Below are 13,070 nucleotides of genomic sequence, written 5' to 3'. Positions count from 1 at the left end.
AGGAAGAGCCCCCTTTAAATAGCGCCCCCCCAGCCCCACAGCGACTGGGAACCGTTCCAGTCAACCAGTCGCTGGGAGCGCCAGGCGGAAAGAAGGGGGGCGCCACTGAAGTTCCGGTTCGGGGCGCCCCAAGGGCATTGCACCATGAAATGACGTCAGGATCTGCGCGCGTAGCTGAGCGGACGTTGCGGTTTTGCGCCGTCACTCAATGTCGCGAGAGGCGCAGGTCTCGCTGCGCCCGGGCGCTAGCCGCTTCGCACCCCACTTATCGCCCTCTTAAGGCGCTAACGGCTGGCGCTAACAACTGAATTGCTCCCCCAAGAACTCCAGCTCTTTGAATAATGCCATGGGATCTCTAATGTCAACCTGAAAAAAACAGACAAGGCTTTGGTTTAACGTTCCATCCAAAGAACAGCACCTCCTTCAGAACTGCACTGGAGTGTCGGCCTAGATTGTGTGTTCAAATCCTGCTGTGTGTCTCAAACCTAAAATCTTCTGAGCCAGAGGTGGTGATAGTACTAAATAAACCAAGCTGGCACACAGAATGGCAATGCTATTACCACAGTGCTACAGAATTTAAACTAGCAAAACAGTGCTGCATACCTGGTACTGCTAGTTGCACTTAATAGCAGACCAATTTTCAGAATCTCTTTCTCTTGCATATGTGAAGTTAGGTTTTTGGTGTTTCTGTTCATATTTTTTGTTATCTATCCCAGTGCAATTTTGTGAAATTAAGGGATAGTACATAGAATTACATAGATTGTACAGCACATAAACAGGTCACTCAACCCAACTGGACATGCCAGTGTTTCTGTTCCATATGAACCTCCTCCCACACCTTTTCATCTAATCCTATCGGAATAATTTTCTATTCCTTTCTCCCTCATGTGTTTATCTAGCTTCCCCTTAAATCCATCTATGCTATTCGCCTCAACTACTCTTTGTGGTAGCGAGTTCCACATTCTAACCACTCTTTGGCTAAAGAGGTTTCTCCTGAATTCCCTATTGGATGTATTAGTGACGATCGCACATTGACGACCTCTAGTTTTGGTCACCCCCACGAATGGAAACATCTTCTCTATGTCTACCCTATCAAACCCTTTCATAAACTTAAAAGCCTCTAACAGGTCACACCTCAGCATTCTCTTTTCTAGAGAAAAGAATCTCCAGCATGTTCAATCTTTCCTGATAGGTATAACCTCTCAGTTCTGGTATCACCTTTTGTAAAGCTTTTTTGCACCTTCTCCAATGCCACTATACCCTTTTTAGAATATTGGGACCAGAACTGTGCACAGTGCTCAAAGTGTGGTCTAACCAAGGTTCTATACAAGTTTAACATAACTCCTCTGCTTTTCCCATTCTTTCCCTCTAGAAATGAACCCCAGTGCTTCATTTTGCTTTTTTTATGGCCTAAAATACATACACCCAATAGCTGAGTTATGCAGACAACTTATTTTAAAATGCCTTCAATTGACCAGATACCTTTCATGTTTGAGTGTGCTTTTCTGCAGCTATAACTGCTGTAAGGACAAACGTCGCTAACCTAAGTGATGCCGCCATGTGGAAAATCAAGCGAGCTCGCTTTGCCCGAAATCGACAGAGGAGTGTGCGTTCCCTCAGGGACAGCGTGAAAGGCCCGGGAGAGTCAAAGAGAGCAATTTCTCTTCCAGAAACTCTGAGCACCAAACTGCGTAAGTGCCTTTCGTCTACAAATTGCAGTTTCGTTTGTGAATTTCCTTGGCTGGATTTTAAGAACTGTTATTTCAGAGCAGTTGTAAGAAAACTGCGTTCCATTTACAGGAGACTTTGGTTTACCCGGAGGTTGTATGTCCAGAAACCTCGATCTACCGGCAGAAATCAGGAGCCGTTTTGTTAGTTTTTTTTTCTTCTCATGGCTTTTTTTTCAACAGTCAGGCTCTGGAAAACCTCTCTGAAGCTGTTGCTAAGCTACAGAGACGCTTCCAAGGTACGGGCCGACTGTTTGCAGCTGTTGCTAAGTGTTTGTTGTCAGATACGGAGATGAAAACCTCCGTATGCTTCAACATTAGCGCTGGTATGTCCGGCAGTTTTGATGGGACGGCAACAGCTCGGTCCCGCCGGTGCCGGATATCACAAAGTTTCCTGTAATATGGCCAGTACTCTAATGATATAATATACAGGTATAAAAATGAATATTTATATTTCTACGACAATGATTTTATGGCAGCAACGGTGATGTGAAGTAACTATAAAAAGAGGCAGAAAGCTGCAGAGAATTAGACCAGTTTATAATTTCATAATGTAATAAACAACAGACTGCAGCATCAGCAGTAATTTAATTTCAGTTTTAAACTGAATCAAATGCAATTTCCTCATGTACTCCCAGCATGATTTTGAAGGATATAAATGAATAAAAAGCACTTTTTCCCCTCCCGCCAAACAACATTGCTTGGCATATAATGAGACTAATACATGTCATTTTCCAAGCCACGAGTACGGCACCTGAAACATTAACCCATCTTTTCTCTTTTGAAACGTTGATGAACCTGCCATGTATTTTCAGTTTAACCACACCACTTTTTAAGGACAGCGGTTAATTTCTTTTCTTCAATCTGCATTTTTTAAAAATTATGGCTGGAACTTGGGATGAGAGTGAACATCAGGTTGTATGGCGAACAATGGATTACTCCAAAGCTCACCATTCAAAATAACATGGTATTCTGTGGGGGGTCCCACTTCATCATTCCCCATGTTGTGGTGTTCCCATATTTTGAGAGTTCTTCTTGCTCAGAATCTCTGAAAAACCATTAAGCTGAAATGTGTGAAAACACCAGTCATAAGGCATATTGCATCAAAATACATTAAAAAAAATGATACTATGTATGTGACACAGATTATGAGCAGTAATCCACTCTTGTGCATCAGGAGACCAACAAACTGTTTTTAGCTTTGCTGTTCGTTACAGTTGGTGGTATCATCTGAATCATTTGATTTAAATCATTGTTTTGGGATCCTGGCATTCAGCTAGTGTGAGTAATGGCTCAGTTGGTAGCACGCTCACCTCTGAGTCAAAAAGTTGTTGGTTCAAATCCCACTCAAGACTGAAGCTCCAGTGCAGTACTGAGGGAGTGCTGCACTGTCGGAGGTGTCGTCTTTCAAATGAGACGTTAAACCGAGGCCCCGTCTGCTCTCTCAGCTGGACATACAAGATCCCATGGCAATATTTCGACCAAGAGCAGGGGAGTAATTCTTGCTGTCCTGGCCAATATTTATCGTTCAATCAACATCACAAAAGAACAGATTATCTGCTCATTGTCACATTGCTGTTTGTGGGAGCTTGCTGTGCGCGAATTGGCTGCCGCATTTCCTACCTTACAACAGTGACTACACTTCAATAGTGCTTCAAAAGTGCTTTTGGACGTCCTGAAGTCGTGAAAGTCTTTCTTTCTTTGATGGATTAACTGTTTCAGTTTTTCTCTCGGTTTATGATGTCATCTATACTCCTTAGTTGAGACTACTGCTTTTCAGTACACTAACAGTTATCTAGTATCCTGAATGCAGAAGGGTTTTGATTCCCTTCTAATTCTATCACTATACTTCATTTTATATATTATTCTACCGTGATGACATCAGAGCCTCTCAATGTCATTGCAACATTTTCTATTTGTAGTACTAAAACTGAACGATGGTAGCGAACAATTATTCAGGCTGGGCTTTCTGATGATCTCTCTAACTTATAATATTATCTGAACCACCCTGACTGATTCATAGTCTTAATGATCACTCCCAACCAGTTCTAATTCTATACATATATATTTATTGCTGAAAATGTTTAAATATATGATTGGACAAGCACAGGAAGATTTTAGTGGGGCATTAAATTAATATTTGTTGTTTTGTGGAGGGGGTGGCTTGTACGGAGAGTTTGGTGCCGTGATCCATGAGCTTTATTGCAGCCAAAAATAGCAGTGTGATGATTAATAGTGTTGATTAACCCTATTTTTCTTCCTCCTTCGATTTGGTCCCTAATTTTCTTTCTTTACTCACTCTCCATTGAATGAGTCTGGGGTACAGGTTTGGGAGCTGGTAGCTCCTATTCTTACCCGACACTTAAATAGGCACTCCTTCAGCAGGTGGCGGTGGTGGGGGGGGCGGGGTGGGGGGTTCTTTGGACAGTGAAAAGGGCGTGAAATTCTGATCATTTAAAAAAAAATCTCCCCTGATGGGAATACTGAATCCAATTGTAGAACCTCCAACCTGTCTTTAGAGAGAGAGGTGTAGTATAAAGGTGATGCCTACATGTCCCTGGAGGGGCGACAGCAAAGAGAAATGGCTGCTGCTACTGCCTGTTAGCTTCACTGCTGCCATTTTGTTTAAATGAATGATATTGTGGAACTGCTTTCATTGAAATATGAACAGGTTATAAAGCAGCATATATATATGATCAACTTAACAAAACTTATAGCAATGCACACGCAATAATAATCATGAAGTGAGATAATGGTATTCTTAAACTCTGATGCAAATTATGTTTCATGATGCTGTAAAACATATTGGGGGAGAAATTGGGTGAGTAGCGCCACCTGTTAGCGCCTAAAGAGGCAGGCAGTGGCTGTAGCGCCACTGGCTGCGCCTCCCGCGATATTCAGGAGGGGCGCTAATGGTGGCATTAGCCTGTTGCGCTGCGCCGCCACCGATGACGTCATCGGCGTGCGCAGCGCCCCATTCGTGCCCCGTTTGCGATATTTGGTAGCGAACGCCGCAGTTGCGCCGTTCGCTACCCGTGCCTGGTTCACGGGGCCTTACTGTGCCGGCAGCGGCGCAAGTTAAGGGAGGTGCGGGGCGGCCACTTTTTCGGCGGCCGCCTGCCAGCACCTCCGTCCCCGGCCTCCTAACCAAGTGCCGGGCTCATTTGCCGGCACTCGCGAGCGGGGATCGCACTGTTGCAGGCACCTCCCCCTTAACAGTGGGAGGAAGGCCTACAGTATTGCAGCGTGCCATGCCGCAGTGTGTGGCGCTGCGGCACGTTGCGCTGCGATAATCAGTTTCAGCGCCCTAAGAGGGACGCGGAGCGCCTCGAGCCTCGCTCCGTGTCCCTCGAGGGGCACTGAAACTGAATCTCTGGCGATCGGTATTACTCCGATCGCTGCGCTAAATCCTGCGCTCAGGTGACTTTTGCGCCACTTTGACGCCCCAACCCAATTTCTAGGCCATTGGTTTTTAAAAACCATTTATTAATTGCACTAAATAATCCAGTCACTTATGTAATTTTTTACATTTACACCTTGTTCAAGTGTATAGTGCTTTTCAGTGCAACCTCTTTCGTGTACCACCTTTCTGTTCTTTGACAGTGTATAGAAATCTATCTATATATATATAAATCGGTCGATCTGTCATTCTGTCTGTCATCGCGTGTGCGTCTGGCGGGCTATGCGCTCAAAAGTTACAGGGCGTACCTACGCGCGTGTTACCTCCAAAGAAAGCTTACGCTTCCGAGACGGTTTTAAGCGTATTTACGTTTCGGCCGGGCTAAAATCGCGCCCGCGGTATCCCAAAAACCTTCAACATTCCGCTCATTAGCATCTCATTATCCGCTCATTAGCGACAGAGTGACCTCGAGCTCGACCAATCGTATGCCGGGTTGCTGGCGTGTGCCACCGGGCCAATTGGTGCGTGTGTGGCCGGGCCTTATCGTTCTGAGCCGAGGTGAGTCGCCGCCATCTTGATTCCAAACTTTTCCTTTCTTTTTCCCGCTTTCTGCGTCTTTAAAAAAAACGTTGCTTTTAAAACACATAATGTTTTAAAAAAAAATGATTTAGAAACGAATTAACTTATCTAATCTCATTAATTTTCCTACCTTTCCCCGTTTTTCCAGGTAGGCCTCGAAGCCTCGGCTTCTCCTCCGCACCCACGCCCGAGCTAGGCACCTCCCGGCCCCACTCGAAGGCTGCAGGGGCGGACGGGCCTCAGCCCAGCGCCGCTACCTTACTAAAGGGTGCGCGCGCAGCAGGAGCTGAGACGCGACGTCTCTCTCTGGCTCGGCCGGGGGGCGGGGCTTGCTGAGCGTCAACGGTTACCCTGGCAACCGGGCCCGCCGGCCGTCTTGCACAGCCGCAATCGGCGGTCTTCACCTCGGGGGGGGGGGGGGGGGGGGCCGCGACCCTCGGGGGGGGGGGCCCGCGACCCTCGGGGGGGGGGGGCGCGACCCTCTGCGGGGGCCGCGACCCTCGGGGGGGGGGCCCGCGACCCTCGGGGGCGGCCCCCCCCGCCCTCCCTCCCCCCCGCTTCCCCCTTCCCCTCCCCCCCCTCTCCCCCCGCCCTCCCTCCCCCCCCGCCCTTCCCCCCCCCCCCCCAGTCACTCTCTCTCTCTTCCAACAACAACATGCTCTCGAAAAAGCCTCGGCACCGCCGGGCACTTCAGCTAGTATATAATAAAGCAGTTGGTCTGTCTGTCTGTGTGTCCGCTATACACTCAAAAGTTATAGAGCGTACCTACACATATGTTATATCAAAAGAAAGCTGATGATCAGGGGAGCGTCATAGGCATATTTACTTTTTGGTCAGACAAAAATTGTTCGGACAGTGTACAAAAAACTTTCAAAAATCCGCTCATTAGCGGTTGACCAATCCTACCGCTCATTAGCGTTGAGTGACGTGATGGTTGACCAATCCTACAGTTCAGTGACCTGATGGTTGACCAATCGGTGTGTCACGGGCGGGACCTAATCCTGCAGTCTTCCGCAACGTCGCTGCCATTTTTTCCCCTGCTTTTCCTCAACAGCGAGTGGGGCAGCTGCGTCGGCCCGCCGGAGCGGGAGGTGAGTTGGGGTCACTCGGGCCGGGCCTCACAACCGCTCGGCAGCGGACGGCCGTCAACTGCGCGGCCCGAGACACACAGCGGGGGGAGCGGCAGCGGCCAGCCGTCAACCGCACGGCCCTCTAAACTGCCCTGGCAACGCCGGGCCCCCCCAGCTAGTAAGAATATACAGTTTCTCAGTTGATGGACAAAAACACAAAATAATCACTCAAATTCCCACTATTGTTCATTACTAACTACCAAAATCAAATGTAATTAGAATTGTAAATATGAACCTAATTTTTTGTACATGTTGTCCTTTCAAGAATCGAGCTCAGATAGGCATATGACAACAGTGGAAAACCTGTTAAGAGAGCGGTTTATATTCAAAAAATTCCAAGATTATGTGATATGTTCTTATTTTGTTCTCCATTTTTACAGCTTTGCGACTGACCAGACATGAGCAGTCAGCTCCAACTCTCGGTGCAATGATGGAGCAAGTTATGCATGGTATAACAATATGAATTTCTGTGTTAGTATTTAATGTGTCTTAGGGCGGGATTTTCCTTTCCTCGGTGTGTCTGGGGCGGGCGACGTCGGTCGCGGGTCCCGACCCCGCTGCTGGCCCCATCCCGCTCTGGAAAATAATTTTCTGTTGATAGGCCTTGTTAAGCCCGCCCAGCGTGTTTCCCGGGCCAATTAGAGGAAGCGGGTCTGGTGACATCATTCATGACGCATCATCAGCCGGTTTCCTTAAAGGGGCCAACTTTCTTTTAACATTTGTGCTGTCAGTGTTCTACAGCACTGAAGTGCTGCAAACACTGACAATGACTGCACAGAGGTGCAGGGCTGCACTCAGGTTCTCCCATGACTCTCTCCATATGCTTATGGAGGGAGTCCGAGCTTGCAGAGAGGTCCTCTTCCTTCCAATGGGTGGAAGACACCTCCCCAGGAGACCAACACAGCCTGGTTGCACATTGCAGAGGATACCACAAGCAGGGATGTCATCAGGAGGACCTGGGTGCAGTGGCGCAAGCCTTTCAATGATCTCATTAGATCATGAAATGTTAGTACAAAGCCATTCTCACCTTCATCCTGCTGTGCCTCTCATCACATCCCCATCACTCTGCCTTCCCAACCCTACTCCTGCACATCATTCCTCACACCAACTTACCTTGCACGTCCACCTATCCCTCTCTATCTACATTATCACATCCCCATCCCACTAGCCACCCCTCACACTCACCCTCATCCTAGTGCCATCATACCAACTAACAACACACAAGCGTAGACATTGCGAGACATCAGGGAGGGAGAAAGTTACCTGGACCTTTTGCTCCAGGAGGCAGCCACACCCCTTAGATTAAATACTTTAGAATTGACACGTGGTCAGGGTCAGGAGGGTGTGACTGCGAGTGAGGCAAGTATGGGGATCCAGGAGGTAGTATTGCAGGAGCCTCAGTCCCTGCACTTGTCTAATAGATTCGAGGTTCTTGCAACTCTTGTGGACAAGTGCGGGGAGAACGAGCAAACTGACCATGGCACCGTGGTGCAGGAAGCTGTTCAAGTGGGGGGAGTAAAAAGGAAGATGGTTGTAGTAGGCGACAGTATAGTTAAGGGGATAGACACTGTTCTCTGCAGCCAGGAGCGTGAGTCCTGAAGGCTATGTTGCCTACCCGGTGCCAGAAAAGGACATCTCCTCCAGGCTGGTGAAGAACTTGGAGTGGGAGGGGGAGAATCCAGTTGTCGTGGTCCAATGACATAGGTAGGACAAAGAAAGAGGTTCTGCTGAGAGAGTTTGAGCAGCTAGGGACTAAATTAAACAGCAGAACCACAAAAGTCATAATCTCTGGATTATTACCGGAGCCACAAGCAAATTGGCATAGGGTCAATAGGATCAGGGAGATGAATGCGTGGCTCAAAGATTGGTGTGCGAGAAGTAGGTTTCAATTCGTGGGGCACTGGCACCAGTACTGGGGAAGGAGAGAGCTGTTCCATTGGGACAGACTACACCTGAACCATGCTGGGACCAGAGTTCTAGTGAATCGAATAACTAGGGAGGTAGATAGAGCTTTAAACTAAATAAGTGGGGGGAGGGTCCTGGTGGAGAGAAATCTAGAATGCTAAAGAGAAAAGACAAGGAAGCAGTGCAGGAAAGTGATTGGGGTAAGGATAACCAGATTGTGTCAGGAAGGGACAGAGCGTACAAACAAAAGAGTGCACTAACAAATAGGGTCTGGGTAAGAAAAAATGGTAATAAGACAAATAGGGCATAGTACAAAAAAATGTTAAGATGTCTAAAAATATTAAGACAAATCTAAAGGCACTGTATCTGAATGCACGTAGCATTTGTAATAAGGTAGACGAATTAACAGCACAAATAGATGTAAACGGATACGATATAATTTTTTTTTAAAATCGTTTATCGGATGTGGGTGTCGCTGGTAATGCCAGCATTTATTGCCCATCCCTAGTTGCTCTTGAGAAGGTGGTGGTGAGCCGCCGCCTTGAACTGCTGCAGTCCATGTGGTGATGGTACTCCTACAGTGCTGTTAGGTAGGGAGTTCCAGGATTTTGACCCAGCGACGATGAAGGATCGGTGATATACTTCTAAGTCAGGATGGTGTGTGACTTGGAGGGGAACTTGGAGGAGGTGGTGCTCCCATGCGCCTGCTGCCCTTGTCCTTCTAGGTGCAAGAGGTCGCGGGTTTGGGAGGTACTGCCGAACAAGCCTTGGTGAGTTGTTGCAGTGCATCTTATAGATGGTACACACTGCAGCCACGGTACGCCAGTGGTGGAGGGAGTGAATATTTAAGGTGGTGGATGGGGTGCCAATCAAGCGGGCTGCTTTGTCCTGGATGGTGTCGAGCTTCTTGAGTGTTGTTGGAGCTGCACTCATCCAGGCAAGTGGAGAGTATTCCATCACACTCCTTACTTGTGCCTTGTAGATGGTGGAAAGGCCTTGGGGAGTCTGGAGATGAGACACTCGCCGCAGAATACCTAGCCTCTGACCTGCTCTTGTTGCCACAGTATTTATATGGCTGGTCCAGTTAGGCTTCTGGTTAATGGTCACCCCCCAGGAGGTTGATGGTGGGGGATTCGGCGATGGAAGACCTCTCCTGGTCCCTCAACACCTCCTCTCTGGTGAAGAAGGCCCAGCAGTGCCTATATTTCCTAAGGAGGCTGAAGGGATGTAACCTGTCACCCCTGATCCTCTCTAACTTTTACCGCTGCACAATAGAGAGCATCCTGACGAACTGTATCACAGTATGGTATGGCAGCTGTAGCTACTATGACCGGAAAGCCCTGCAGCGGGTAGTCAAAACTGCCCAACGCATTACCGGCACCCGGCTACCGACCATAGAGCACACATACCAGAAACGCTGTTTACGGAGGTCACGGACCATCATCAAAGACCCTACCCACCCCAGCCACAGTCTGTTTGCCCTCCTGCCATCTGGGAGACGCTACAGATGCATTCGCACCCGAACGACCAGATTTAGGAACAGCTTCTTTCCCAGGGCTGTCATCCTACTGAACTCCACAAATAAACTCTAAAGCCTGCACATCTGCCAATGCACTTTATTATGGTTATGTTTATGTTAATGTATTACAAGCCAAATGAATGTTGAATGTTTAAATGTCTTAATCTAAATGTACACTCCCGGGAGCCGCAAGCCGACATTTCGTTGTACTGCACTTGTGCACTAACAATGACAAAGTTGATTATTATTATTATTATTATTGAATGTCAAGGGGAGGTGGTTAGACTCTCGCTTGTTGGAGATAGTCAATTCCTGGCACTTCTGTGGCACGAATATTACCTGCCACTTATCAGCCCAAGCCTGAATGTCGTCCAGGTCTTGCTGCATGCAGGCATGGACTGCTTCATTATCTGAGGAGTTGTGAATGGCACTGAACACTGTGCAGTCATCAGCGAACATCCCCATTTCTGAACTTATATTGGAGGGAAGGTCATTGATGAAGCAGCTGAAGATGGTTGGGCCTAGGACACTGCCCTGAGGAACTCCTGCAGCGATGTCCTGGGGCTGTGATGATTGACCTTCAACCACCACAACCATCTTCCTTTGTGCTAGGTATGACTCCAGCCAGTGGAGCGTTTTCCCCCTGATTCCCATTAACTTCAGTTTTGCTAGGGCTCCTTGATGCAGACTCGGTCAAATGCTGCCTTGTATTCAAGGGCAGTCACTCTCACCTCACCTCTGGAATTCAGCTCCTTTGTCCATGTTTGGACCAAGGCTGTAATGGGAGCCGAGTGGTCTTGGCGGAACCGAAATTGGGCATCAGTGAGCAGGTTATTGGTGAGTAAGTGCCACTTGATAGCACTGTCGATGACACCTTCCATCACTTTGCTGATGATTGAGAGTAGACTGATGGAGCGGTAATTGGCCGGGTTGGATTTGTCCTGCTTTTTGTGGACAGGACATACCTGGGCAGTTTTCCACATTGTTGGATAGATGCCAGTGTTGTAGCTGTACTGGAACAGCGCGGCTAGTTCTGGAGCACTTTCTTCAGCACGATAGCCGGGATGTTGTCGGGGCCCATAGCCTTTGCTGTATCCAGTGCGCTCAGCCGTTTTTTGATATCACGTGGAGTGAATCGTATTGGCTGAAGACTGGCTTCTGTGATGGTGGGGACCTCGGGAGTAGGCTGATATGCATCATCCACTCAGCACTTCTGGCTGAGGATGGTTGCAAACGCTTCAGCCTTGTCTTTTGTACTCACGTGCTGGGCTCCACCATCATTGAGGATGGGGATATTCATGGAGCCTCCTCCTCCTGTTAATTGTTTAATGGTCCACCACCATTCACGACTGGATGTGGCAGGACTGCAGAGCTTTGATCTGATCCGTTGATTGTGGGATCGTATAGCCCTATCTATAGCATGCTGCTTCCGCTTTTTAGCCTGCATGTAATCCTGTGTTGCAGCTTCCCCAGATTGGCACCTCATTTTTAGGTACGCCTGGTGCTGCTCCTGGCATGCTCTTCTACACTCGTTGTTAAACCAGGGTTGGTCCCCTGGCTTGGTGGTAATGGTAGAGTGAGGGATATGCCGGGCCATGAGGTTACAGATTGTGGTGGATACAATTCTGCTGCTGCTGATGGCCCACAGCGCTTCATGGATGCCCAGTTTTGAGCTGCTAGATCTGTTCTGAATCTATCCCATTTAGCACGGTGGTAGTGCCACACAAACACGATGGAGGGTGTTCTCAGTGTGAAGATGGAACGTTGTCTCCACAGTGACTGTGCGGTGGTCACTGCTGCCAATGCCGTCATGGACAGATGCATCTGCGACAGGTAGATTGGTGAGGACGCGGTCAAGTAGGTTTTTCCCTCGTGTTGGTTCACTCACCACCTGTCGCAGGCCCAGACTGGCAGTTATGCCCTTCAGGACTCGGCCAGTTCGGTCAGTAGTGGTGCTACCGAGCCACTCTTGGTGATGGACATTGAAGTCCCCCACCCAGAGTACATTCTGTGCCCTTGCTACTCTCAGTGCTTCTTCCAAGTGGTGTTGAACATGGAGGAGTACTGATTCATCAGCTGAGGGAGGGCAGTAGGTGGTAATCAGCAGGAGGTTTCCTTGCCCATGCTTGACCTGAAGCCATGAGACTTCATGGGGTCCGGAGTCAATGTTGAGGACTCCCAGGGCCACTCCTTCCTGACTGTATACCACTGTGCTACCACCCCTGGTGGGTCTGTCCTGCCAGTGGGGCAGGACATACCCAGGGATGGTGATGGAGGAATTCGGGACATTGGCTGAAAGGTATGATTCTGTGAGTGTGACTATGTCAGGCTGTTGCTTGACTAGTCTGTGGGTTAGCTCTCCCAATTTTGGCACAAGTCTCCAGATGTTGGATGAGGAAGACTTTGCAGGGTTAACTGGGCTGGGTGTGCTGTTGCCGTGTCCATTGCGATTACGGAGGTATGGCTGCAGGGTGACCAAGGCTGGGAGCTGAATATTCAAGGATATTCGATATTTAGGAAGGACAGGCAAAAAGGAAAAGGAGGTGGGGTGGCCTTGTTAGTAAAGGATGAAATCAGAACAATAGCGAGAAAGGATATTGGCTCAGAAAATCAAGATGTAGAATCAGTCTGGGTGGAGCTAAAAAGCACCAAGGGGCAGAAAACATTGGTGGGAGTTGTCTATAGGCCTCCAAACAGTAGTGGTAATGTAGGGGATGGCATCAAACAGGAAATTAGAGATGCATGTAACAAGGGTACTACAGTAATCAAAGGTGACTTTAATCTACATATAGACTGGCCAAACCAAATTA

At 48.3% G+C, this 13,070-nt stretch overlaps 1 protein-coding gene across 3 annotated transcripts in view; it reads left to right on the top strand.

Annotated features, from left to right (window-relative positions):
* Positions 1 to 13,070, top strand: part of unc79 (unc-79 homolog, NALCN channel complex subunit) — a 237,315-nt gene that overhangs the window by 125,511 nt on the left and 98,734 nt on the right. For 2 of the 3 annotated variants that reach the window (XM_086002784.1, XM_086002783.1), the window contains exons 26-27: positions 1,512 to 1,691; positions 7,217 to 7,285. In XM_086002784.1, coding sequence (XP_085858910.1) covers positions 1,512 to 1,691; positions 7,217 to 7,285 — 249 coding nt within the window. The remainder of the gene's footprint in view (positions 1 to 1,511; positions 1,692 to 7,216; positions 7,286 to 13,070) is intronic. The other variant, XM_086002785.1, reaches the window with a different exon arrangement.

Source organism: Somniosus microcephalus, chromosome 12 (genome assembly GCF_052327205.1).
Source record: "Somniosus microcephalus isolate GS21.2 chromosome 12, FLI_Smic_1.0, whole genome shotgun sequence".
NCBI classification, from domain to species: Eukaryota; Metazoa; Chordata; class Chondrichthyes; order Squaliformes; family Somniosidae; genus Somniosus; species Somniosus microcephalus.
The sequence above is the reverse complement of the archived record's forward strand: the minus strand, read 5'-3'. Positions and strand labels throughout refer to the sequence as shown.